This window comes from Sesamum indicum, linkage group LG3 (genome assembly GCF_026168435.1).
Source record: "Sesamum indicum cultivar Baizhima isolate 11 linkage group LG3, ASM2616843v1, whole genome shotgun sequence".
In the NCBI taxonomy this organism is placed as follows: domain Eukaryota; kingdom Viridiplantae; phylum Streptophyta; class Magnoliopsida; order Lamiales; family Pedaliaceae; genus Sesamum; species Sesamum indicum.
In genome coordinates, this window is record NC_142659.1 from 23,262,572 (window position 1) to 23,289,717 (window position 27,146).

Genomic DNA, 27,146 nt, shown 5'->3' on the forward strand with positions numbered 1-27,146 from the left:
CCTCTTCGTCACATGCACTCAGGGACGCTTCCTTAAACTCTCTCCTTTTAATTTTTCCTTGAGTTGAATGTCATAGTACACATTGAGGGCAATGTGGACTTTAAGTGTGGGGGTATTATTGTTGAGCATGTTTATTGAAATAGGTGTTGTTGGTTGCATGATTGAAAATGGTTGTTGCCCTTGCTGATTGTTGAAATTGAGAAGATATTTTTGTGCTTGATTTTCTTAACTCTTGAAAAAAAAAAAAAAGTCTTGTGGAAATTTCTTAGCCTTATGGGACATTTTTGCCTGATTTTGAAACATTTTGGCATGATAAAACCCCTTCAATTTTGGATTATTCTTGGTTTTGATGATGTTATGTGTAAGAAAAATATATGTTTTATGCTTAAGAATAATTCACTAGTTGAAAGCTTGTCTTCACCAAAATGACTTGAGTTAAAACCTTCTGATGTAGGATTAGTGGACTAAAACATACCTCGTGAGATTTTGAGCTTGATATATCCATAAAAATCTTCATTCTTTCTTGAGAGAGTAACACTTTTATGGCTTTGTCTTCCTAGAATTTGCCTTGAACCACATCGAGACCACACAAATGTGCATTTATTTGGATATGATAAAGGCATTAGAAACCACTTTCGGCCTTCTTTAACCACCTAACACATTTTTAACATTAGAGAACCCCTTTGAGCCTCTTGACCTATTTTGTTGAATAACCCGTCATATACAAACCTATCCCGTCGCTTGTTTAAAACCTTGACTTTGACCCCCCTAAGAACTACTAGAGCATCAAGGAAAATGGGTTTATGTTCAAAAGAACAAGTTCTCAAAATGGGAGATTTTCAAAAACCTTTGTGATTTACATGCTTAAAAGATGTATCTCAAAATGAGTGTGGGGGTTCCAAATTATGTTCTTTACTTTGTGGGAACCGACATCAATTTTCTTGGTCTGTGCCTATCACAAAAAATGGAGAGGAGAAAAAGAAAACAAAAAAAAAAAAGAAGAAAAAAAAAAGGGGAAAAATATATATGAACTCTCCAAAAGGAATAAGAAAGGCATAGTTCAAGGAATTGTCGAAAGATCTTGAAGGGAGATGAGTAAACTTTGAGAGCTTCGAATTTTTGTTCACTCAAATTCTTTTGGTGCTCTAATTGGTTTCTTGGAATTAAACCTCATTATCCTTTTATCCTACCCCAAACCAAAGCCCCATTACAACCAAAATAAAAGACCTTTTGACCCCTATATGTGCATATTTCAAAAGTGGTGGAGATGTGGTGTATAGGCAAGCCTATGGTGAAGCATTGTCGTAGTAAGTGTCGAGAGATACACTTGAGCCATATATACACTTGAGAGAATGGAAAGTGGAGAGAAAATAGTCCACTAGTTTTATGCGATAGATTTTGATAATGGTCATCACGTGAAAACTTGTTTGATACATGTTGAATTATCTCCTTCATAAAATATGTCATTTACTTTGCACATGATTACAAATTGCCTTGAGTAGTTTAAAATTTGGAGGGATTTTTGAATGCATCTTGAGTTTGCTTGAGGACAAGCAAATGGCTAAGTGTGGGGGTATTTGATAACTCTGCAATTATAATGATTTTATAGCAATTTAATCTTCCTTTTTTAAGCCAAAATATTCCTAATTATGTGATTTTATTGCATATTCAGCAAAAAGGAAGATTACAAGGACGTTTCTGCAAAATTGACAAAGTGCGCCCACGCTTAATGGAGTAGTCAACTCGGGATAAGGATAAGCACGAACGATTCTCCTAAGAGATAAAGGAATCAAGTGTTTAGATTTAGAAAGGATTCTTTTAAGCTTATCTTTTGTAATCTTTTTACCTTTTTTAGAGTTTATCACATATCTATCCCCCCACTACGTCTAGATTCGTAGGGAACTTTTATTATAAATAGGGGGGATCTCTTCATTAGAAGACATTCAGTTTTTATCTTAGAACTCTATAGAATTCTCTATTCATCTCTTCTCTTTTATTTTATTTTACTACCGGAATTAATGGAATTCCACTTTATAGTGTGTTCTTCCATTAATATGTCCGGCTAAATTCCCTATTTTCTGGTTAAGGTATGGTGATTGCTTGATTCCCGTTATGTTGTGAGATCTAATCTGCGTTCTACACTTGTCAAACAAATATTCATGTTATTCTCTGTGCTTAAATTACAAACGTCTGATTTATGAATGATTCGGCCGGTTGTTCATTATCAAGAAGGTTTGCTTAGCTAATTGAACTTTATAAATCCGTGTAATTGTTTATTTAGTTCAATACTTAGTGGCAACGTAGCATGATTAGTTATGTCATAGTATTTAATTATGTTATGGGGAATGCATGATCTAGTTTAAACGAATTGTCCTCGTAGGAGTTTGTTGATTAGAATCAGGCCTTTCTAATTCTTAATGCTGTTAATAGATTAAATCTTGTGGACGTTCCCAAGGTTGTCTGTTAATTAGAGATCTAGTCAACGGTCGTACCTTGGCTAACGAAAAGGTAAGGAAAGGTGAGGTTGTTAGGTCGTACCAACGACCATAACTGGTTTATTTGTCCATACATGTGTTATTCTTGCATCAATGATCAACTCACGAGAATCAAGCATGATCCTAGCCTTAACCTGAAAATCTCTCTCTCATATTTTTACCAGGTATTTTTAATTATTTAGTTTCCAATTACTCCTTTTTATCAACAACCTTCCCCATTATTTTCTATTTTTCTAAAAAGAAATTAACTTAAAACCAATCCTTGTGGATCGACCCTACTCCCACTTTCACAAGTGTAGTAGGAATTATTTTTGGTGACTTCGACACTTATCAAGTCTAGAGATATTTATCATTTTGCTCTGCATGTCCAGCAGTTACAGCTTTTGAAGCTTTCAATGGCTCTGGTATGGGCCCATTTAAAAGTTCTCCTTGTAAGGTTCTTCCTATGGATCTTGTATCCGTTCGTCTAGATTCTTAAGATGAAGCTCTCGTTGGTCCTGATTTATGTCCATATTTGTATGTTTTGGCCTGAGATTTGGACCACCATGATCTCCTTCAGAAAGAGCATTTCTGGAACTCGTAGGGTAGGAGTCACTACTCTGTTTTCTCCACTTCCTTGGCTCGCTTAATTTTTCTATAATTGTTGAAAAATCATTATTATCGCAATAGAGAGGGGTTCTTTTGATTTTACCTCTCAGTTTCATGTTCTTTTGGATGGATGCTTGATAACATTAATCCTTCAATTTGTCTTTGAAGAAAGACATTCTCCTTGCTATTGAGTCTAGCTGTACTTCGGGTACTTTATATGATTGGATTAACATTTTTCCTCCGTGGATTGCAGATTTTTGCAAATAACATGGGAGCTGCTACTTCTGTTGCTGCTCAGTTCTGAAAGAAATACTAGCGAAACCAATAGATATATTCATCTACCACGCAAATATTTCTTAATTCATGGCCTACAGTGTTTGTGCATATTCTCTAGCCTTTTGTGTTCTACTTCCTTTGAAGTATCCATCTCCGATGAAGTAAATCTTTATAACCCTTCCTAGCCTTTCTGCCATTGCGCTTTTTCATTCTCCGGCAAGGATACTGGCTTTGGTATCTGTTGGATATTGTCCCATCAGATCTTTACAGAACCCTCCAAGCTTAACTCCAATAATCTTATAAAGTTTTTTCGTTGAGTTCTAGGATCGTTGCCGCTATCTTCATGGTTGCAACCCATTCATTTATCAATTTTTCGATGTTTCAGAAGTCGACAACGTCCAAGTTGAGTATAATACCATATGGACTCAAGGGCTGGAGCATAGTTCTTGCTCAATGTGTATTTTTAGGCATTCTCCCTGGATTCTCCCATAATCTGGTTCCCATAAATGCCAGGATGGCATTTGTGTGGAATTTTGTACTTTCTCTCATTGGATGATCTGGTGAAAGATCATTTGAACCTGTACTTTCCTCCTGTAGAGGTAGTGCTTGAGTGATTTCATTAGTTTGAATATTAACCAAATCCACAATCCTAAGTCGGAAAAGTATTCAACCAATTCATGTAGATCTATAGATCCACCCTCATGACCTCCATTATTTTGTGAATTTGATGGCTTCAAGGATTAGATCATCTCTTGGTTTTGGAATCTCCACCCCCTTTCCCTTCTGATGTAGAAGAGAGACTGGTCCAAAGACATCCCTAATTCGTTCTTGTCAAGATTTGGATGTTTCAAGGCTTTTCCTCTGGTTTCTTTTTAGATCTATAACTTTATTTTCATATCCGCAAGATCCTTATGTAGATCTAGGAGGATCTTAAGGATCTCATCCACTTTTTGATTCAGAGTTTATATTTTCATAGGTATATGGATTAACCTATGTCCATAGTCATAAACGGTCTTTTGGATCTCTTTTAGATCTTGAAAGATTTTCGAGGTATCCGGCTCAAATTCTTTTGAGTCAATTCCTTTAATCATAATTTTTAGAATTGTATCAGTGAAGGAATTTACCCATTCCGTTTCTCCTTGATGGTATTCTACCATGGACTTCAGTGGAGTATAAGTGCCTCACTACATTTCCTGGTAGTATCTGACGGACTTGAAAATTCCACATCCATTCCTTTTCTTCTTCTACCATGAGAAGAGTGAAAAAAATTCTTTTCAAATTGTTGTCACATTTTTCAAGAATTTACATAAGAAAATTCCTTCTTTGTATTTTAGAGTTTGGAAATATTCCCTGTTGTCATTGTAACTCGAACTCTCGTTTGGTTCCATACTTTTGAAAAGTTTTCTCCATTAGTAGTAAAAATATTTAAATGTAATATAAACATATATTTTTTCAATAGATTTAGCCTCTGATGCCATTCTATGCGAACATGGATAAACATATGCATTAAAATGCAAAATTAGTAAAAATGGACTAAAAATCTCGCTTTGAAGTCGTAGAGGGGTAAAATCGTTCAAAATTTACACAGATCTGACCAAAGGACAAAAACAACTACTTTTGAAAAAGTTATGAGACTAATTTGCTAGTGCTTAAAGTTAAAGGATTAAAACGTCATTTACACAAAGTTACAGAACTATTTTTGCACTGAACCCCAAAAGAAATAACATCTGCAAATAGTCAAAAAATTGCACGTTAATTCTCTCATGGTTATGCTTGGATTTTGACGATAATAAATTAGCTAGAGAAATCTTATCCGACACATATGACACACGCATAATTTTTTCTTACGAGTCTGTGAGTTACCACCCTACTTTTCATTTATGTGAAACATATAATATGTGCAAATACTAAAAAAAGATTCGAATACAATAACTATACATGAATATATATACATCATTAATGCCAAATACGAATAACATTAATTTTAAAATCCAAAAGGCAATGACTACTGCAACTGAAATTAGTAGCCCTTCCTTAAACCTCTTCATTTTACAATAATACATAACATCCATAGCAAGTACATACATAGTATTATATTAATGTCCAAATTTGTACAAGTAGATCAAACTCCTAAAAATCCTACTCAAATTTCCAGTCCCACCAACAGTATTAATACCAGGAATAAGGTAAAAACATAGCAAACAAACATATGTCCCAGTCTCTCTCCTTTTTTTTTTTTGGATTCCCACTACAGAAAAGTACATGAAAAATATGTTAATAAATTAGGCAATCAATGTTTTCTACATTTTCTCTCGAATTCCATTACATACATAAGTTCCATATATTATTGTAAAATATCACATTCAAGAATAAAAATTGTTCAAATCATCTTGATGGTAGGCCTCCTCTTTGCCAACTGAAATGTTTTCTTGAGGAAGTGACTAGCCACCCGATCATTCCTACTACAAAGTACCCTCAGTACAGTATTAGGATCACACCTGTTCCACTTCCCGGTCGTTGGCGGCATCGGGAGCTTCCGGCTGGTGCTGACACCACCTATTCCGCATGCGTCACTAGCCACACTGCTGAAATCCTCCACCAACTGCTCAGTAGTCTGCCCCATTAGTGCCACCACACCTTCCACCACCTCGGCCTCTACTTCAATCGTGTCCTCGACGATTAGGCCTTCTGCACACGTGCAGAACACTCGTTTCAAGCTCTCAAAATCCTCCTCGATCATGGGATGATCCAACCGGGAGAACAACCTTGTGCTGCCCCCTGCCAGCAAGACCATAAGGAACGCCTCGAAAGAAGCCTTCATTACTTCTTTTATTGCAAGACGTTGAGCCCGTTCTGTGACGATTGCACACAAAAGAGTGAGGTTCTGTTTCAATATTCTCACTGCCGGCTGGATTCGTGCACTGGATACGTCACCGACGTATAGGCTTCCGTAGAAAACAGAGTTTGAGTCCAAGAATATCAGACGGTAGGCAGCTACCTCCGACACATGTTGAGAGGCTATCTGTAATGTTGACAGGCTCTGTTCGAAATAGGAAGTAACTGGCTGCTTTCGGTTCGCGAAACGGCCTTTTATCGAGGTAACCTTTGGAGAGATGGACAACGCTTTGTCGAGGGAGTTGAGCTGTGCGGTGAGGTAATATAAGGTGTTGAGACGAATGTAAAGACGTTGTGTTCCACGACTAGTCGAGGGACGTGGATTGTTTCCTTCGTTTGCTGCTTTCTGGTTCGGATCTTCTGCTCCAATGTTACATGCAGCTTTTTTCCACAGTTTGAAGAACTTTGAGTCCCGGCTGCATCGTGTCAGCGGTGGAAGCGTGGGGATGTAACTCTGTTTTGATCCTAGAAACATAAAGATAGCATAGTGACAAACTGTAGCTTAGTATATGGAAATTCATAAAATTCTTGTTCTTACCACATGATGCAACAAAGGTAATGTAATCTACGAAGACGTTCTCCAAGCCATCAATGAGATCATAAAATAAAGTCTCCGATATGCTTATTGGAATCTCGAAGAAGTTTTCCAGAGCTTCCTTGACAAAGCTGACTATTTCCGCAGCCGAATGAGCGTATGGCTCCGTCTTTGACTTGGGATTCCAAGTCTGCAAGACAAAGTTTCCAAGGAAGTGATCATAGGACTGACTGCATTAAAGGTGAACTTAAGGTCATAGTTTAAGCTTACTTCTGTTTGTTTTGCTCTCAGGATGTATTCCTTTCCCTTCTGCAGCCTCTCTTGAATCCACTGTTTCATTAGTCTTACAATGAGCGCATCAACCTCGTACGGAACCATCTCCCTCACGATCATCTTGCCTCCATCTTCACATTCGACAGAATCCTCAACCACCAGCTGTACCAAAGCCTTCTCAAGCTTCCCAGCCCTCTGCAATACCAAGACTGTCTCATTCAATGAGGATTTGCTCGTTAGGTATTGTTTCAGCAAAGTCCCATAGCAAGTGTGAAGGGTCACAGCGGCAACTCCAGCAGCAACCGGGTGCCATTTCTTCAGAATAGGACTGAAAATGTCCCTCTCCTTCACGCCCAGTTCTTCGGTCTTTCTAGCCACTTTAATTAGCACCTCACTCACTTCTTGTGGTTCGGTGGTCTTTGTTCCGTTGATGTTCAGATCTTCCAGCATCTTAAGACACAACAGTTGATTAGCATCTCCAGACAAAGCGTAAGTTGTTTTTTCAATTATAATCATACTTGAGTTTCCTAACAAGATTAAGTAATTTAAACACAAACCTGAGCAAATGCATTCCTTAACGATGATCGAACATAAAGATCAACCCTATTCCCTGTTGGCTCTTCACCCGCATCTCCCTTTTCCTGCGGTGCGTTAACATAGTAAGGGACATCCTCTTCTAAAATCTTTGTAGCTGAGAAAAGCAGAGGAAGCATATTTTCCATTAGTCCAATAGTTTCCCTATTGAAATTCCTATGGTAGTCTAACAATCTCTTGTCGCACCACTTCTTCATCACATTCAAAACGCTCGCCAACATCTTCATGTAAATAGGCTCTCTGTCAGGCTTCTTAGCATCAGTTGCTACTTCTGTCAGCATCACAAAGGACGCACCAAGAAGATCCGGTTCCACCTCTTGTGTCATCACATACTGCTCGAAAAGCACCCAAGTGAAACACAGGTTGTGTATTGGCCTATTGATCCCCAACGTCGACCACGTCTTCTTCATAAGCTCTAGCAGCTCGTCAATTTCATCGAGGACTAAGGTTTCGTCCTTTGAGTCAAAAATGGAAGACAGCAATGCAGTGTAGATTAGGACGTTGAGGGGGTTGCCATCAGCCCAATGGCACACGTCGGTCGTTCCACCATCAGGGCTTCGCCACGCCAGGGCTACAACACAGTTACATAGTGTTTTCATCACCGCAGAGTTCTTCCCCGTGTCTATTGGCTTCATCTCGCTAGATTCAATAATTTCTCTAAATTTCGCAGCAGATGCATCTGATTTTTCTAGTGGAATAGACGGGTGAAGTAGTAGTCCTGCCTCTAGGATTCTGAACTGACGCTTTTGCCATAGATGGTACTCGTGAGGATCGTTGAATTCAGACGGCTTCAAATGGCGCAGCAGCTCAAGGGGAAGGATTATCGTCTCGGCCCGTCTGCCCATCTGATAAAAAATCAAAGAATGTCACAAATTAATAATCCAACAAAGAACGATAATCAAATTACGAGGAACTACTACTAAATATTGAATCATTCTCTATATTATAAATGGCTATGATTTAAAAGTCCTGACAAATCAATACTATTTAAACAAAACCATTCCAAAAATTTAAATTTTAACAACGAATTATCAATATTTGTACATTTCCAATCACAGTTTTCAACTTTCCTCATTCTAACAGAACATCGACCACAATTATTCTCTTCGATCAATCTAATAACTCACCACATTCCCAAATGAAGGAGTGAAAAATCATAACAAAGAAGCTACTGATACATAAATTTTCTCATCAACATTATCACACTCTAAATTTCTCAAACAAAACCATCAAGAACAGATGCATATCAAACACCAACACCACATGAGTCGACTATTGTTACGATTGTTCTTGGAGCCATCAACTTTCTAATTTCTATCAAATTATTACAAATTCAGGATTTGGTTGATTATAGTATTTCTCAAATTAATACAACTTTCATGCATGCAACAAACTTTTGTAGTATACGTACTTGGCCAACGAGGGTCCTCATCAGAGTTTTCCGTAGCCTATTATCGCTCTGCTCTGTCACGTTCATCTGCTGCCTCATAATTTCGGCCGACGTCAACGGCCGCCTCAGCTTCCCCCCCTGCGGCACCGTGAAACCCACCCTCGGGCTCGACCCGGACCCGGATCCAGACGCGCTCGGGGACGACGGATTCGACCCACATGAGCTGGACCGCCTTGAGGATGGAGACTTCCTCAACATTTTCAGCCCCAACGCATTCTTCACCCGGCTAGTTACCGCCATTCCTACACCGGGCGGCCTCACCGGGGAGCCAGGAGTCGACCCGTTTCCCTCTCCACCGTCGGAGGAGGAGTTGTAGTACGTGAGCGCACTCCGGCCGCCGAACCCAGGTGAAGACCTGCAGGCCGTGAAGAAGACCTCGTAGGCGGCTTCACGGAAGTCATAGCGGTCGAGGCCGTCAAGCTTGCCAAACGGCGACGCAAGATCCGACGGGGGACACGATCGAATCGGGTCCGGGCCGAGCCTTGGAGATGAGGGTTCAGGTAGAGGTGGGGAGTTCAGGCTGAGGTGGGGTAGGCGGAATTGACGACCCATTTGCGGACGGGTCGAATTTCCGGCGAAAATAAGCACGTGATCAGGTATCCGGCGGGAGGGAGGGGAGAGAGAAGCTGACGAACATTATATTTTTATTGCTAATTAATTTGAGAAAACAAGAACAAGTGAGAAGATGATGTAAGCAAACAACATTGGTTAGAGACAGATGGAGATAGAGAGATAGAAAGACAGAGATTGATGGATGGTTTTTAGTTATGTTCTTGAGGTGTAGTGCTAAGAATACGAGAAAAGAAAGGTGGTGGAGACTTCTCATATGCATGCCCTAGGAATTTTCCAAGGACACAATAATTGCTCTTTGAGGAATATTTCTATATTTGTTGGGAATTTTGCTTTATCACTGAAATTTTTAATTGCAGTTGAGGTGGGCTAAACACAATTATAATGAACTACTTAATTAATCCATGCATGTTTGATCAAAATTTTATTCCGAATTAGATTTGGTAGAACCAAATTAATTATAAAGTAAATTTAATATACTTATTATGTGATTGGTCATTTTTTCTTAATTGTACAACAATAACATTATAAGTGTATTACATTTGTCATATAATTTATTTAGATTTGACCGAACCAAATTCAGACTAAAATTTCTCGTGCAACAAATCACTTCCATGCACACGGCATTGATTGGTAACAAATTACATTTAATATAAATATATTTTAATTCTTCACATACATGTTGGATTATATATTGAGTGCGAAAGTGTAAGAATATAAGATACTTACCCTTTGGCCATTTATTCAAATGGCAAATTTAGGAGGAAATTGGAAAGATTGCACAAAAAAGATGTTGGATTCTTCAAAATATGATGTAATCAAATTTATAGTGTGTATTTTTAAAATCACAGGATTTTAACTCAAGCCTTAATCATGTTTTCTAAAGAAAACTCAAACAAAAAACCCAATATTTGTTTGTAGTTTTTTTTGTACTAGTAAGGTGCATGCACATGCGTTGTGCGTAGATAATTAATATTTATTTTTTTAAAATTCTTTAAAAAGATAGCTACGAGAATTATAAACATATTATAAATTTTGTATTTTTGTGAAAAATATGATTAGTAACAATTATTTTTGTAAGCATTAATATAGTAATTATGATATGGTGTATAATAATTGTAATTTATTATTATTTTTTAATAAAATCTCCTTAATGAATTATTATTTCATTACAATTTATGTGGATTTGTTGACTCGATTTCTCAATTTTGGATCTTTGTCTTTACTTTTGTATGTTTTGTATTACTATGTTAATCCTCTCGATGCAATTATTGAGAAATCTAGTTCTAATTTTAACTTTTCTATGAAATTTTTCTAGGAAAAATAGGATTAAAAAATTTGTTTAGTCCCATAAAATAAGGATTGATTTGGTATCACAACTATGTTAGGCGATGCTTTTAGTCCCATAAAACTCAAAATTACATCTTTTTAATCCAAAAAAAATGTGATTTTGGGTCTTTTCAGTCCCAAAATTATAATGCCTTTTTAGTCCAAATAACGCCTTTTAGTCCCAAAACTACAACGCACGTGACTTTTTGGGATTAAAAATACGTAATTACGAGTTTTATAGGACTAAAAGCGACACCTACATTAGTTGTGGTACCAAAACAAATTGTGTTATTATTTTATGAGACTAAGAAAATCTTTGCCCCAAAAATAGATTCTTAGATTGTGTAGGTTGTTGTAAATTATATACACTTTGCGACAAAACTTATCATCTTTTGTTTGGGTTAATTACTTCTCTCTTAATAGCTAAACTCGTGTTACAGTTTACATATTTGAAGGAAATTTATTAACTTGTTAAATGAAAATTCAGAGCATTGATATTTATGCTAATTTCAATAATCCATTTAAGTAATTGTTATTAATGTGTATGGCCCAAAAACACTCAGCCCAATAAAAGGTGTACAGCCCATATTCGGCCCACCAGCCAGTGATGAAGATAGGAGCCCATGATGAGGACGGCCCAGTGGAAGATTACCAAGCTCAACTCAAGAGGGAAACCCAGTACACGACTTACCAAACCACAGGCCTACCTTTCAAGCCCAGCCTAGGAGAAGGGAGGCGCCCCCGAGGTTCTGGATTTCTTGTTCTAGAAGGACCTATTGTAGAGTAGGAGTCCCCAAAATAAAGGAGTCCTCTCCCAACCAAAAACCTGATCAAGCCAGAGATAAGAGGAAATATGGCCTTATCCACGGTTCTTTCACCTTTTTTCTCGAAAATGCAAGTCACATATAGAGTCCCCACCAAGGGGGACTCCTTCCCTACAAATACAGGCAACTCTCCTCAATTCGGACATGTTCAAGAATCTGAAAACTGTCTTGCTTTTTTGCTGCTACTCTCAACTCGTGCTATAATCATATTTTGCTCACAAAATTCTTACTTCTATCTCAATTTCTTATTACGATTTATTTCTATATTTATTTATTCTTAAATTCGAAACTAACTTGAGTGTCAGAGTGCTAACATGTTGTTTTGCACATCTTGAAGACCACGACTGATCCTAAAAGGGAATAAATGGAAAAAATAACATGTCGTATCAATGGAGAGTTCTGAGGATATTTTATTCTTATCAGATCGGTACAAAACCTTGTTCCTTTCTCAAGTTGTTTTGCTCAATTAGCCCAAATTCATCATCAAGATCCAAAAATATTGGACTCGCGCTAAAATCGCACGCATCAGTCATTAAAATAAATAACAACTCTGATAAAGACGGATTTTATTCCGTCTCTAAATTTTGGTCTCTGATATTCTATTTTCTTGTAGTGTATGCATTTTAATGAGTTTTTATCTTTTATTGTCTTTTTATGTTTCTATTGTCTAAAATTTAGATATGTAATGCATTGTTATTGTAAACTTGTATCCAAATAATCTGCTTTTGGAAACAACAACAAATAAAATAAATAAATTACCACTATCTGCATGTTTCAAATAAACAATCTTCAACAGACCACAATCCATAAAGCTACAACAATTGAAACAAATAAATACTCAAATTGCAAATAAACCACAATCTGCCTTTGAACATAATTCCATACAAACAGCCAGTCATACAAACGACCACGTCTAAGAACGTTCCCTTTTCGCTTAACAGTAAAACTAAGTTTACACAAGAAAAAATAGAAGTTTGGACTAAAATTGGCTGTTTTCAAAAGCATGGAACCAAACTTGTAAAAAAACCTCATAATTTGGGACTAATATTACAATTTTCTCGAATATGTATAGTCACAAAAAATGAAATATATATGCCACTAATGATTGACGGGTTGCTCTTGAACCCTGAAAAGACAAATCTTGTACAGTTGCAAAAGAAGCCAATTTATTAGAAGTGAAACTGTCAGTAAGCAGAAGGTATAGTCTTGTATGGATCACCGAAGGCCTCAACATTTCCAGGTCGACTGAATACAATCTGGTATTAGGAAAAAAGAAGGAAAAGAATCTTTTTAGAGAGAGTTAGAGAAACACATTTATAAATATAAGGGTTAATTATAGGTTGTCATTCGAATTATGACCGTTTTTATATTTTGACACCTAAACTTTTTTTATTGTCAAACTTATCATTTCAAATGTACAAAATTTACACTTTGCTATTTATAACTGTTTTTCAACTAAGTTTTTTGTCGAAAAAACATCACATACAGTGCATATGTGATGTTTAAGGATTATGTGATGTGATATTTTTCACATATGCACAGCATGCGATGTTTCTCCGACAGAAAAATCAATAAAAAGACGATTATATATGGCACGGTGCAAAAATCATAAAATTGAGATGATAAATTGATAAAAAAACAAATCAATGGTGAAATGTAAATATAAACATAGTTCGAATGGCAAAATATAATTTACCCTAAATATAATGTATATGCTATGCTAAAGGAATTCCAGAACTTTATGCCCTGGAGGTTAAATAAGAAGTAAGCAGCTTTTCTATATATTACCAATTGAAGCACACGCTCAATGCATATGTAGTATAATTATGATTTTTTGTATTATATTTATTAATTTAAATGAAAAAAGAGGATAAGATTAATAACCGGTCACAATTGATTAGTAAAATAAAATAACATTTAATGTGTATGAATGAGAAATTGTTAATAAATAAACAGCCGATTGTGAAAGAAAAAAAGGAAAAAATGCAAGCAACCCCCTTGTGATACCGTAAATGAGTAAATTATCCCCTAATAAAAAAACAAATATTGATTTATTTTTCTATATTTTTTAAAACGCAATAATTTACCGTCCTATGTTTTTAAAATAAAGTTATTTATCTCCATACATAAAGAGGTTAATTGCTTCATTTTAAAAAGTATAGGGGATAAATTACTACATTTTTTTTTATAGAGGAGTATTGTGCTCATTTTCAATATCAGATGGGTAAATTGCTTTTCAACCAATAAAAAAAAGTATAGTTTGGGCGTTTTAAGCTATCCACGTTTTGCCAACCATCATTATTGTTGTAGAGATTCCCCCTTAATAAATAGTAGAGATATAACTTGGAATTTGAGAAGTTCATTTCGGCATTACAATTGAAATTCTTTTATGCACTTTTATAAGGATTAAGAATGTGTATGGTTAAATTCTTGTAAAGGCGTAATTGTATTTTAGTCCTCTAATTATAGTTATGTGGCACTTTAATTTTATAATTTGTTCGGACTGTAAAATGGTCCTTTATTTTTTCTAATTTTGCAATTTTACGACAAAATTGGACAGTATTATGACATTACTTTCCGGCCGATTTTCTCCTAAAATCGCAAAAATTTAAAAGGTGAAGGACAATTTTATAACCCTAATTAAGATGTTACATACTGAATGCCAAAGTGATATAACAAGGTACGGGACTAAAAATGCAATTAAACGTTCTTGTAAAATAAGAAGGAAAAAAAAAATAGCAGCTTTAGGTACCTGGTAGTTTCCAAGAGTACAAGTTTTGAATCCAGCGGCACAATAGTCGAAATAATATTCCCACGTCCTGATGAACTTTTCATCGAATCCCAGAGCCTGGATTTTACTGACAAGTATAGTCATGTATTAATTCCAGGTATCGATTAATGATAAGAAGTTCTCCGAGGATTAGAAAGTTTTGCATATCTCAGAAGACATATGTTCTTGTGTACTGCATGTTACTTAGGTCTGAAATCATGGGAAAACCAGAATCAGGACATGTGATCAGGATATTCCTACTCGGGTTCTTACCTTTGCTTTTCGAGGAAGCTTTCCCGCCAACGTCTGAGCGTTTGATAGTAATGGATTCCTATGTCTTCAAGGTGCTCAACGCTGCGCGAGCGCATTGTAATAAAATTTTGATCTCTATTACATAGATATAATTCCTTTAAGACATAGGAAAAACTAAGAAAAACTTGTCGTTTTACCAAAGTCTTGATGCAGCAGACATGGCTGTTGTTACTCGGCTAAGTGAGGGCAGACATCCACCAGGGAATATATATTCCTTAATGAAGTCTGCACTTTGCCTGTACTCGTTGTACCTCTCATCTGGTATCGATATGAACTGAGATTTAAAAGGAAAAAATAATCTTCCACTTTTACACGACGGAATTCATATTTCAGCTGCTCAAAAATGCGGACACATTGATATTTAATCACGACTATACAATGGCTACTGACATTATTTCAGCAGGCGAGGCCAAAATGTTAATGAAAAACTAACTAAAAACCAGCATGACAATGTTTTAGTAATAATTAAGAACCATGCTAAACACTTTGGCCATGGCTAAAACCATGGCAAATATTGTTGAAACCATGAGCAAGACCAATGTTTTCACATGGCCGATGGTTAATAGTAGTAATTTACCATAATTTTAAGCCGTACTTATAATGTAGGGAATAAATCCAATTTTTTACAGCATACATAAGAACTTTGCAAGAAAGAGAGTGAAGATATTGCCAATCAAGCACTGTAATGAAACTCGTTGCTCGACTGACCTGAAGAACGAGAATACCGTCTTCCTGTAGTACAGATTCGCAGCACCTAAAAAACTCTTCCATATACTCATGCCCCACAGCTTCTAACATCTCACTGCAGGGAAAACAAATAAACGCCAATCGACAGCTTGAGATAGGATGTCAAGTTTTTAGTTCAAGATGCAAGTCCATTTGAAATAGTTTGAGTAACGGAAACTTACCAGGATATTATCCTGTCGTATTTATCGGTGTTGGGCAATTGGCGGTAGTCGCATAGAAGAAATTTTATACGATCCTGAAGCATAAATTCACATTGACAATTGGATAAAAACAAATAAAATTATGCAGTTGAAATGTATACTGGACTAGCAGGAGATGCTTAATTTGTACCTGAAGGCCAGCTTCCTTGACTTTAGCTTCAGCATATTGCAGCTGCTGTTCCGACAGGGTGATGCCCGTATATTTGCAGCCAGTTCGTCTAACGGCTTCAATGGCTAATGTTCCCCAACCACATCCTATCTCTAAAATGTGGTGATTCTTATTGATTCTTGCCTGTTATTGAACAGAATATCAGCTCCGGAAGAAGAATCAATTCTCTACGTTTAAGTGGGACGGGCGTAGACATCTGGCTTAATTGCAGTTTTCGTCCTGTATATATGGAGGAGTGGTGGTCTGGCCCGTGAAAAGTTGATTTGACAATTTATTCTACCAATTTATCAATTTTCACAGACTTAGGACCTTTTCCGCTGGACTTTTAAAGATTCCCAATTTTATGTGCTTATGAGACGTGCAAGTGGGAAAATCCAGTGAGTTTCGAAAATTCCAGTAAAAAAATGCCTTTCGAAAAATCAATTTTTCATTCACCTTTTCAATGAGAAGAAAGACTTTCCTCAGCTGAGCAATCTTCAAGTCTTCATCTTGAGTCTTGCAAGAGAGTAAAAAGGGATAACTTTTGGGAATGAAGATTAAGGAAATGGTCTGTCTGAAAAATGTTAAAACAGATGTGTCCAGAAAAGAACAATATCTAACCTTAAATATTGCACAAGAGTACGTCATTGTCTCGTCCAGGAACAAGGAAAAGAGTTCGTTGCTCTAGAAAACAACGCACAAATCAAGTTTCAGTCTTCTAAATTGTTACAAGAACCTCGTGATCTATATATGTGGTGCAAAAAGACAAGAACTTACAAGGTCGTAATGCCTTGAGATGTTGCGGCGTGCCTGAGTTAGTGTGTTCTGTCTTGACATATGTTGAAAGAAATACTTTGCAGATGCTATTGCGGAAGTGAAAAGCAAAGGAGTCCACCATCCCCTAGTGTTGAAAAACATAAATTCTACAAAATATATTTGGAAATACTAGATGTCATAAGTACAGCAGATTCCCTTAGAATTGATACCTTTTGTTGTTTAACTTTGAGGTAGAAGTACTTAAATCTCTGTTGGCAACAAATATCTGCAAAATGGAGTTCAGGAAGGCCCGCGATTATTACCAGACACGACATCACAAAGACAGAGATCTTCGAGAAAATGAAGAACAGGTAAAACCTTATGATTCAGTACTGAAATAACTGAGACAGTGAACTTAAAGGCATTTCATTTCTCACCATGAAAAGGTTGAGAAGCCCTTCATTCTTATCAACAAAAGAGAAATCCCCGTTAATATAGGCGTCAGCTAGGCCTAAATCAGCTTCAGTCGCAACCTGGGAACCGTATATAACAGAGAACATCACTGATTTTATCCGCTTCAAGAACTGAAACGCCGGCCTACATGCACTCAAATTTGATCTTTTTGCATGTAATTAAGAGGGTCTTTGGGTGAGCTTATAAGCTTTTAAAATATCTTATAAGATGTTTGTAAATTTAATACTTATAAAATGCTGCAAAGTGTTTGATAAGCTTTTAAAAGAAAGAGCTTATAATCTCAAAAAACTTATAAAAATACGATGTTAAGAAATAATTATAATCTCTTTTAGACAAAGTACGAAGTTCCCTAACTTATTTTTAAAATCTTAACAAGCTCCTTTAAATTAATTAAAACTTTATCACTAACAGCATTTTGTAAGCTTCATCGTCTTATTCTATCCAAACAGTTTAAAAACTTATTTTTAAAATAAGATTTGACATCTTATAAGCTCTAAATGAACTTATTAAGATTTTTTTAATAAATTTAATGCTCTCTAAGTGTCGCGAGAGTATCCTAGTTAGTACCTTCCAGTAAAACTGAGGAGTATGGATTCTCAAAGATACTTTCAAGGAGCTCTTCTTTTTGGTGCCTTCAAAGGTAAACATCGTACCTCCGGTTTCCAATAAACTGTTGCACCGCAAATTCTATCATCTTCGTACATGCAATAATCTCGTTATTAAAATCCAGAACTTGTACTATGAAACTCACATTATGCAGCCAGTCGCTATAAAACTATCAAGAAACCTAGTAACAAGAAGACGTGCCCCGGTTTCCAGCCAGGTAGGTACCATGTGTTTGGGGTTGTTATGAAGCGTACATCTTTCTCTAAGCAAACCGTTTGCAGCAACTACACCTGCCTGTAAGGATTAATGATTTAACGTTACGGTCCAATATCAACTCGTTCTGATTAATATGATCTCAAATTCTCTCTTAAGTACCTTTAGTCCATCCTCATGAAAGCCATAGCCTGAAAGAATAATACAAGGCGTACGTTTAAGTAAGCGTGTAATGAGCAATGTATCAAATGTTGTGCAGTAGTGAAAATTTGAATTAGGTTCTTGATTGCACCTTGATATGCTCCACAAAACCATATTCTCCTCTTTCCTTGGATTAGATTTAGCTCGGATGAAGCTTTTGTTGCAGCAACAGATGGGATTGGGTGGCCTGTCGACCACTTAAGCAGTGTGTGTTCAGGCGTGGATGGGGGATTTAGCGTCACTAGAAAAGGAAGCCCAGTCTCAGAGATGTTCTGAAAATGTTTGGAGAAACAAAGGTTGCAAGAAAGCAAGAACTCAGTCAGCACTTGCAAGAAGAGAATTCTTGTAATAAATGGAAACCTTGCTCTAACAAGATCACCACTGCCATTGCACTTACTATTTAGAAGGTGTTTGCGTGATTTTATAAGTTCTTCAAAAAAAGATGTTCGAAAATGTTAGGTAAATTTTTGTAAAAAAGACTTGAAATACAAAAGGGAAAATTATTTGTTTATTCCTTTGAGTTTGTCTCTATTAATTTTAGTACTTTACCCATTTTATTTTGGTCCGTTAATTTTCAAAATTACTTAATTTTAATCATTTTACTCAATTTCGGATAATTTTTTACCTCTACCCAGTTTTTCAAGAGCAAATTTAGTCAATATTTATCCACTCATTTTGCGTCTCATAACTAATGCTCGCTTAGAATGGTATAAGAGTTTAGGTTTATTGGAAAAATATTTGTTTATATTACACTTAAAGTATTAGAATAGACTATTAGCCTTTATCATCAAAAGGACAAAAGAGTTATAAATTAGGTTAAAGGACGAAATCTACGCAAAATTGATAGATAAAGGACTAAATCTAAAATGTTGCAAAAGATAAATGACCAAAATGAATTCAGATCAAAGTTGTAGCTATAAGACGAAAATTTTGTTTTTCCCAATACAAAAAAAAAATGTCATGAGCTTATAAGTTTTTTAAAATAAAGTAACGAGATTCTAATTTTAAAATTTTAACAAAACCAATTAATTTTATTACAAAAATGTCATTACTAACATATTAAAAACTCTATAACCTTATCTTCTTCAAAGACCATAATAACTTTTTCTAAAATAAGATCTAATAATATCTTATAAGACATATGAACTTATAAAATCTTTTAAATAAGTTAAAGTCGAACACCCTCTTAGTCAACTTAAATCATAAGCATTATAACTTTCGGACTCACATACCTGAAGGATGTTGAGCCAATACGTCACACAAACTTTGTTATCGACGGATCCAAGAAAATTCCAAGCGCTCCACGCGGCTGGATTTCTGGGCATCAATGTTTTGTCGCGATGAAGGAAAATATCACTGCCATAAAGGGTTTAAGAATGATCATGCATCGCAAGATCATAGGTCTCGAGCTTCGATCCAAAAAAACTCAGTACGATAAGTTTCTACAACGAAAGTTGTAAGAAAAATGGAACTTGATGACATTGATTTACTTTAGTCCAAGGATTCGCACACGAGCTGTACCTGTAGGCGTATTGAAATGCTCCGAGTATTCTTAATTCATCAAAGGTTGCCTGCTGTCCTAACATCTTGAGAGCATCCGGAGCGTGTGCAGCAATTATGCACCCATCGTATGTGTCTTCCGACCCATCCTTACAACTTATAGTACAACCTGAAAAGTTCGTCCTCCATTCCATCACATTACAGTAACATCAATTGAAAATGTCTGAATCTTTCAGAACTGATGCAACCTTCTTTCATCCTCATTTCTTAACATCAGTTGTACAGATGTTTTCTACTACAGAAAACTGAATGCTCAAATACTTCAGTGCAATAGCATATGAGCATTTATGAGTTGGTTAAATTAAAGTTCTTCGTCAAATTTTTTGAGGGTGTTTGGCTAAACTTATTTCAAACATTTTATAAACTCGTACGTCTCATCAAATCTTTAGAAATAATTTAAGAAGACCGTACTTTCCTATATATGAAGCTTAATTATGAGCTCTCTCAAAAATTTATAGAATACTTTGTAACATCTTAATTATAAGTTCTGAAGCATCTTCTAAAATATTTTAAAAAACTTATAAGTCCACCCAAACACCCCCCAATCATAATTTCTTCTGGTTTTTAAGGTTGTAAGAGGTGAACCAAAAATAATGGATGATGTGGGAAATTCTAATCTAATGATATTTGATGAGAGTTGAATTAATTATATGATAAGTGCAGCTAACATGCCATATGATTACCGTACATTTCAAAAAAAAAGTGAATTGACAAGCATATTATATTTAATCTGTGATTAATTTGATTGATAAGGCTGATTTGGTTAAAAAAAAATTCCATGAATACTTAGGGACATACTCACCGTCATCATTTGTTGAAACTGAACACACTTCGGAATTGGTTCTTATATGACTGCCTCTACTTTCGAGCACATCCCTAACCTGCATTTATTTCGATCACTATTCTAATCATTAAAAGGAGTGCTATGATGCCTAAATTATATTTTTTATTATTCTAATTATATTTTTTATTCTTTTATTTTTTCAATTTTGAACAATACAATTTATATTTATATATATTCTTTATTTTTTCTCAGATAAATATAAATATGCTATTATTTTAAAATTTCATCATGGAGGCACTTCCAACAGTAATTAGACTAATATTTGACCACTTTTGCCGTTAAAAATTGATGGTAAAAGTTGTGATTGACTAACTTGAAATATTTTTTAACAAAATAAGACCAAAACAGAAATCCCGTAAAGCACGGAATTAATAAGGAAATGTGTTTTTTTTATGGGACCAAAAAGATAATTTAGCCTGGTTACTAAACTATAAGAGGGTGTTGGAGTGAGTTTATAATTTTTTTAAAATATTTTATAAAATGTTACAAAATACTAATAAATTTCTTAAAGAAAAAGTATATAAATTCCCAAAATAATTTACGAGTTTATAAGCTCTTTAATTAAAAAAAGTAGGGATCGAGTTTCTAACTTATTAACCTTAACAATTTTTTTAAATTAATTACAAATTTAATATTACTAACATCATATAAATTTTAAAAACATCTTATAACACATATAAGCTTATAAGATCACTTAGTTGAACGCCCTCCAAATAAAAACATATGCAAACGTACCCTATTAACATAATCTTGGGAACGCCATTTGACGGTAAGCCATTGAGGCCGACCAAAAAGCTGAGGATCGCAACATAATCAGTGAGCGGAACCACTACAAGAAAATCTCTTAATAGCAATCAAAATAAATCAGTATTGAGCTAATTAGCAAGTAAAATTCTCGTCGCTAATCTATATTATCTAATACAAGATATATATTAACTTGCTAACGACGAAAATTTACTTGCTGATAAATTTAGCAACAAATTGTTTAAAGCATATATATCAAACCATGTAAATTAGCAACGAAAATTTTACTTGCTAATTAGTCCGACAGTGATTTTAGCATCAATTTTTTTCGTAACTATTGAGCCATTTTCTTATAGTATACATATCCAACAAAAGAAAACAGCTATAGAAATAATATCGACGTAAATTTACCTGTAAAAGATGGTGATTTCGACAAAATGAAAGTATTGAATATGCTGAGAAGCTCATTACTCCTTCCGAAGAGCATGACCAGATTGAACCACAGATCGGAATCTGAAAAAATTAAAAAACAACATAAATATGTATCTTTTGCATCAGTTAATGAGGATGACCAAAACGTTGAGCAGCCTCGTACAAGATAAGCTTTCTGAAATAACTCGGAGTAACCATGTGACTGGACGAAGTGGCCTAATGTTTCTGTTCGATCGATGTCTGGATTATTGTCGAGCTGCTCAAGGTAACTGCAGAGAGTGGAGAACTAGCTATGTATTAGAGTATTCAAGAATGTGGTAGGATTAGTACTGGGGTTTTTATTGTTTTCTTGAAGAATATGTACTTACTTTAGGACATCATCCTTGAATTTGATTATTTCTCTAATCATTGTCCAAAAGTATGGGTTGAGAATATTCGTCTTCTGCGCAAACAATCCTGAGAAGCCGTTCCGGCTGCCCCACTCGCATCCTCGACCTCCGTCCAAGCTCACTGCGAACGACATGTCCGAGAGCTCCATGTCGACTCCAAGAGTCTCGAAGAATTCCATCATGTTTGGGTATGTAACCTGTCCCAAAACCTCTAGCGTTCATAATGGAGCGTTTGCACTCAGTTTTTCGTTGAAAATAGTGTTATTTTATTTATGATTTTTACTTTTGAACTTTTTAAAATAAAGATAATTTAGTCCAAAAGTTATAAGCAACCCCCTGCAAAAATTATTTGTAAAATCGTAACATTAAGTGATTATTTTCCCAAACGGTCCAAGGTTCAGTTTTAATCTACTCTTCACTTTTGTTTCCAAACACTCTCAACTTGCACGATATATAGTTAATAACTTACAACTTCTTATACAATCCATTCCCACTATAAAAATAAAAACTACTGCAAACACCTCCAATTATTAGGATAACGATGTCGATCAATAGTTAGTACTTTTAAAACCTTGTAATGCATGAACATCTTGATCTTTTGGACAATGTATAAGATAACTCAATCTTAGTTCAGCAATCATATTTAAGGAAACAGGTATGAAACATCCACCTTAACTCCAATTTGCAGTAAAATAACTTGAGGTTTCCTTTGCTACACTCATACTAATGTACGAGGCTGCACTAAAACATGAAGTAAAGAGACATTATTGATGCCAAAGCAGACAAGAACGACTTTCAAAATCCAGCACAAATGCTACGGCGTCCCACATGGAACGGAGGCAATTCTCACGTCCAACAAGCCTAAAACGTGACAACAACGGGGATAAGTTCGATTTAGTTATGAGCTACAATTCTTAATCCTCTTAAACTAATCTAGATGCACTAAAACTGGAGGTGCAAGATGAGTCGAACTGGCTATTTCATAGGCTGAGCTCAAGCATATATGTTCCCATTGCAAGATCAAAAGTTTCTTTTTTTCAGTTTTTTTCAAAGTATTTTATATATTTAAAGTAATGCATAATCTGTTGTAATGAATATTATATTAGAAGTAATTCTAATTAATATCTCAATTTTAATTTTATATGATAATATGGTATATTTCACTTATTTTATTTATTATATATTTGAAAATTATAAGATTAATCAATGATTTAGTATTTTTTTTCGGGATAATGCATATAATTTTTATTAGTCTACTTTATTATCATCAATTTACTGTTATAAAATTAATAATTAAGTTATATACACTATTATATAAATGTGGCAAATAAATTCGAAAAAGACATTTTAACAAATAACAACAACATTTTATATTTATCTTGTGAGTATAGTACTTTTACCAAAGAAATATAAATGTGAATAATAATGTAATCTATTTTTTTTATAAATTTGTTCATAATTTTTGGTAATACCCATAAATAAATATTTAAAGTTAAAATTGTATATGTTTTCATTAAAGTTGTATATTATGTTTAAAATGATATCAACCATTCGCATTATTTATAAAATTCTTCAATCTTATCCTATATATGTAAATAATATATCATTAATTTATTGCTATTATCCTACCTTTATAATTATATTTTTTTATTTTATATATTATTGAAGTAAAAAAAATATATATAATTTTATTAAAATCAAATAAATTCTCTAGTTATATTTCTTTACAAAACTGACATACTCCAAGAATTATTGAACTTTTATATATTCCACTCATATTTTATATTATTTTAATATTTCAACATACCAAGTCACATATAAATAATTAATAAGCTTATAAATATTTCTTCCATTAAGTTAAATAAGTGCTAGATCTTGTAAATAATTAATTACATAAAACATTTAAGTTTATGTATAGTTATACTTAATTAATTTAGTATTAGTTGGCATTATACCTTTTAAATTTATCTTTTTTTTTATATTATACTAAACTTCCAAATATTAATACTTTTCACATTAATTATATATTAAATATCTATACTCGTTTAATAATTAATGTGGGTGCAATTTGGTGTCCTTGGACTGTAATTCGCCTATTCCCATTATCCCCAATTATAAAATTATAATTTTTTGGTAAGTTATTTATATTTATTTAATTTTTTTACCCTTTTTTTCCTCCCTCTCATTCCAAATTAATTTCTTAATTTTATCTCAATATATTATCTTTTTAGTTTCTTCGTTCTATTATATACATTTCCTTAATAAAAAATTAAATAAATACATAATACAACTTTTAATAAAGAATAATTATCGATAATATTTAAATATTTCTGTACACGCATCGGTTGTTGCATATGCCCACTAGTTAAGATAAACTAATTTATTTATTATTACAATTTAAAGAAAATGCCAAGTCCATAAATTAAATATAATTACTGGACCTATGATTTTGACATTTTGGACCATTATATATAAATATATATTCAAGTGAAAATTTGAAGAGATATATATATATATATATATAATAAATAATTTTGAGTTGAATATTCCTAGTGGGACCCAAGTTATCCTCACTGGAGTGATGTATTGGCTGGCCTATGGGACCATCCAAGGAAGAGAAGCAGGCGAAAAGGATAGATAGAGAGAAGAAAGCCTTCAAAATAGACAAGCAAAAAGACAACTGCCCACCCAATTAACAAAAAAATATTTAATTCAATTTATACTTCTTGGCCTATGTTTGGTAATATTTATTTATTAGCATATAACCCGTGTTATATACGATATTCATCTATATATACATACCAGCAATCGAAACTCATTTAATCCGTATATAATTTAAAACTTTATTATATTTAATTAATTAAATACAATGTAGAATAAATAATTGAATAAAATTGATGTATAAAAGTATAAATAAATAAAAAAAATACTTTTAATGTAACTTTATCTAAAACTTATTTCCACAATAAAAATAGCAGTTATTTCATGGTCGAAAAGCTAGATTTTTTTGTACCAATTTTATTTAATCTTGATCAAATAATAATTATTTATCGTAATTTTTAGTCATATTTTTAATATGATAATTAATAATATTTTTTTTTGCAGTGCAAATATTGTATATTTTGGTCTTTGTAAAGTTTGCTAAATTAGAATAATAAGTCACGTCGTTGTCCCTAAATATAGAAATCAAATAAATTACTCATTAATTTTTCTATTTCTACGGAAGATTACAAATTCACCAACCAATCATGCAAACAATGATTTCTATTTTTTTAAGAAGTAGCTATTGGTCAAAAGTAGAACCCTTATTTTATTTCCATAAATATAATAATCATAATAATTAGATTGGAATTTTTCTTTTTAAAAAAAAAATATTTTATTAACTTCCGACAAGGTAGTCCAAATCCGCAACCCACTTATGAAAAATTCTAGTTCAAGTAGAAATTATTAAAATTTAAATTAATTATACGTCAAATACAATATAATTATTTTTTAATTAATGTACAATATTAAAAAATTGACCAATCATACAATAAATGCTCGGTGGTTACGGCATATTGGTCCAAGAATTTCTAATTTGAAAAAATTGACAAACAGACACCATTTATGTCTTTGCTTTTATCACTTGGAAAAATAAGTGAAGAATGTGTAAATGTAAATAAATAATTATGTAAACTTTTTGGAAATTACTAGTGATTTTATAAACAAATATACTCCTAAAAATCTGGCAAATATATCACATTTTCAACAATATATATATATATATATATATATATATTATTTAAAAAACACGATACATATATATATATATATAACTAATATTAGTGAACTATTTTGGAATTATTAGGAAATAACTAAACTGAAAATTATGTAATAATGTGGAAAATGAGATTTTTTTCATCATTTTTTTCGACAAATGAGTTAATATTTATTGATTTAAAGACTACACAATATTGAAATAAATGAATTGAATGCCGTAGTAGCAAAGATGATGGAACCAGAAGAGAGGAAAATAAAAATAAGTCATATTTATCGACATAACACTGATAGCAACGACATAGATTTCTTACAGAATAATAAAATTTGTTATTGACGCCTGATTTAGTAAGAATTTTACTTATTAGTTAGCTCAATACTAATTTTAGCATTATAACTTTTCGTAGTTTTTGAGTCATCCTCTTGGAGTGATATATATAACTATATGTAAAAAAATTTACTTACTCGATTAAAGACCATAAAACCAAGGTCGAGAGAAGTTCCATCGACAGTGACGGTCTTGGCATGGCCGCCCAAGTAATCCTCCTTCTCGTAGAGTACCACCTCCACCCCACCATCCGCCAGAATGTATGCGGCCACCAGCCCACTTACGCCGCCTCCCACCACCGCCACTCTCATTCTCGGCGACATTTTCCTCTCAATAGCTAGTTGAATACCTTCGATATTCACACTGCAATGTCGAAGTACATCGTCATGTTAACATGTCGTACTAGAAAAATACACGCGCGTTGTACATGAGCGAACGGAGAGAGAGAGAGAGAGAGAGAGAGAGAGAGAGTTAGTTGAAGTTACAGCAGCAGATAGAGGCAAACGTAGGAGAAATGGTAGTTGGAAGGATTTCCTTATCGCAATGACATTCATGAAGATAAGGTTCTTATAGTCCCATTTTGAAAACCTATGATGCACGAAAATGCACGGATACACGTACCCACGGATTGAATTTTCTATTTCAAATTTTGTTGTACTATCTATTTTATTTAATATATACATATATATATATGTGACTTGACGTATATAAAATTTTGGCCTAAATAAAATACTTAATATTTTTTTGTACACGAGCGTGGAATTTATATGTTAAATAGAGTAGAAAATACAATATTTTCTAAAATAGAAAATCCGATCAACGGGATAACTTTTGAGT

The 27,146-nt window shown here is 34.0% G+C and overlaps 2 protein-coding genes across 9 annotated transcripts; both read right to left on the reverse strand.

Annotated features, from left to right (window-relative positions):
* Positions 1 to 5,618: 5,618 nt before the first annotated feature.
* Positions 5,619 to 9,888, reverse strand: LOC105158480 (protein unc-13 homolog). The gene is made up of 5 exons (XM_011075263.3): positions 9,068 to 9,888; positions 7,620 to 8,501; positions 7,060 to 7,512; positions 6,793 to 6,979; positions 5,619 to 6,719 (listed from the first exon to the last, which is right to left on the reverse strand). The coding sequence occupies exons 1-5, from the start codon at positions 9,656 to 9,658 to the stop codon at positions 5,740 to 5,742; spliced, it is 3,093 nt and encodes a 1,030-aa protein (XP_011073565.1). The 5' UTR covers positions 9,659 to 9,888; the 3' UTR covers positions 5,619 to 5,739.
* Positions 9,889 to 12,650: 2,762 nt separating this feature from the next.
* Positions 12,651 to 26,932, reverse strand: LOC105158481 (uncharacterized). Of its 8 annotated transcripts, none has more exons than XM_020692198.2 (25): positions 26,795 to 26,932; positions 26,447 to 26,672; positions 22,205 to 22,422; positions 22,000 to 22,105; positions 21,816 to 21,917; positions 21,396 to 21,455; positions 20,619 to 20,697; positions 19,778 to 19,925; positions 19,489 to 19,612; positions 18,348 to 18,528; positions 18,218 to 18,246; positions 17,988 to 18,136; positions 17,804 to 17,906; positions 17,200 to 17,295; positions 16,993 to 17,048; positions 16,784 to 16,907; positions 16,628 to 16,690; positions 16,463 to 16,522; positions 15,989 to 16,150; positions 15,820 to 15,893; positions 15,620 to 15,713; positions 15,049 to 15,185; positions 14,873 to 14,953; positions 14,582 to 14,677; positions 12,651 to 13,085 (listed from the first exon to the last, which is right to left on the reverse strand). In XM_020692198.2, the coding sequence occupies exons 2-25, from the start codon at positions 26,630 to 26,632 to the stop codon at positions 12,902 to 12,904; spliced, it is 2,712 nt and encodes a 903-aa protein (XP_020547857.2). In that variant the 5' UTR covers positions 26,633 to 26,672; positions 26,795 to 26,932; the 3' UTR covers positions 12,651 to 12,901. The 8 variants fall into 8 exon arrangements, with proteins under 8 accessions (XP_020547857.2, XP_011073566.2, XP_088735057.1 ...); XM_011075264.3 differs by having other exon boundaries at positions 14,582 to 14,687; XM_088878931.1 differs by having other exon boundaries at positions 15,620 to 15,746.
* Positions 26,933 to 27,146: the final 214 nt, after the last annotated feature.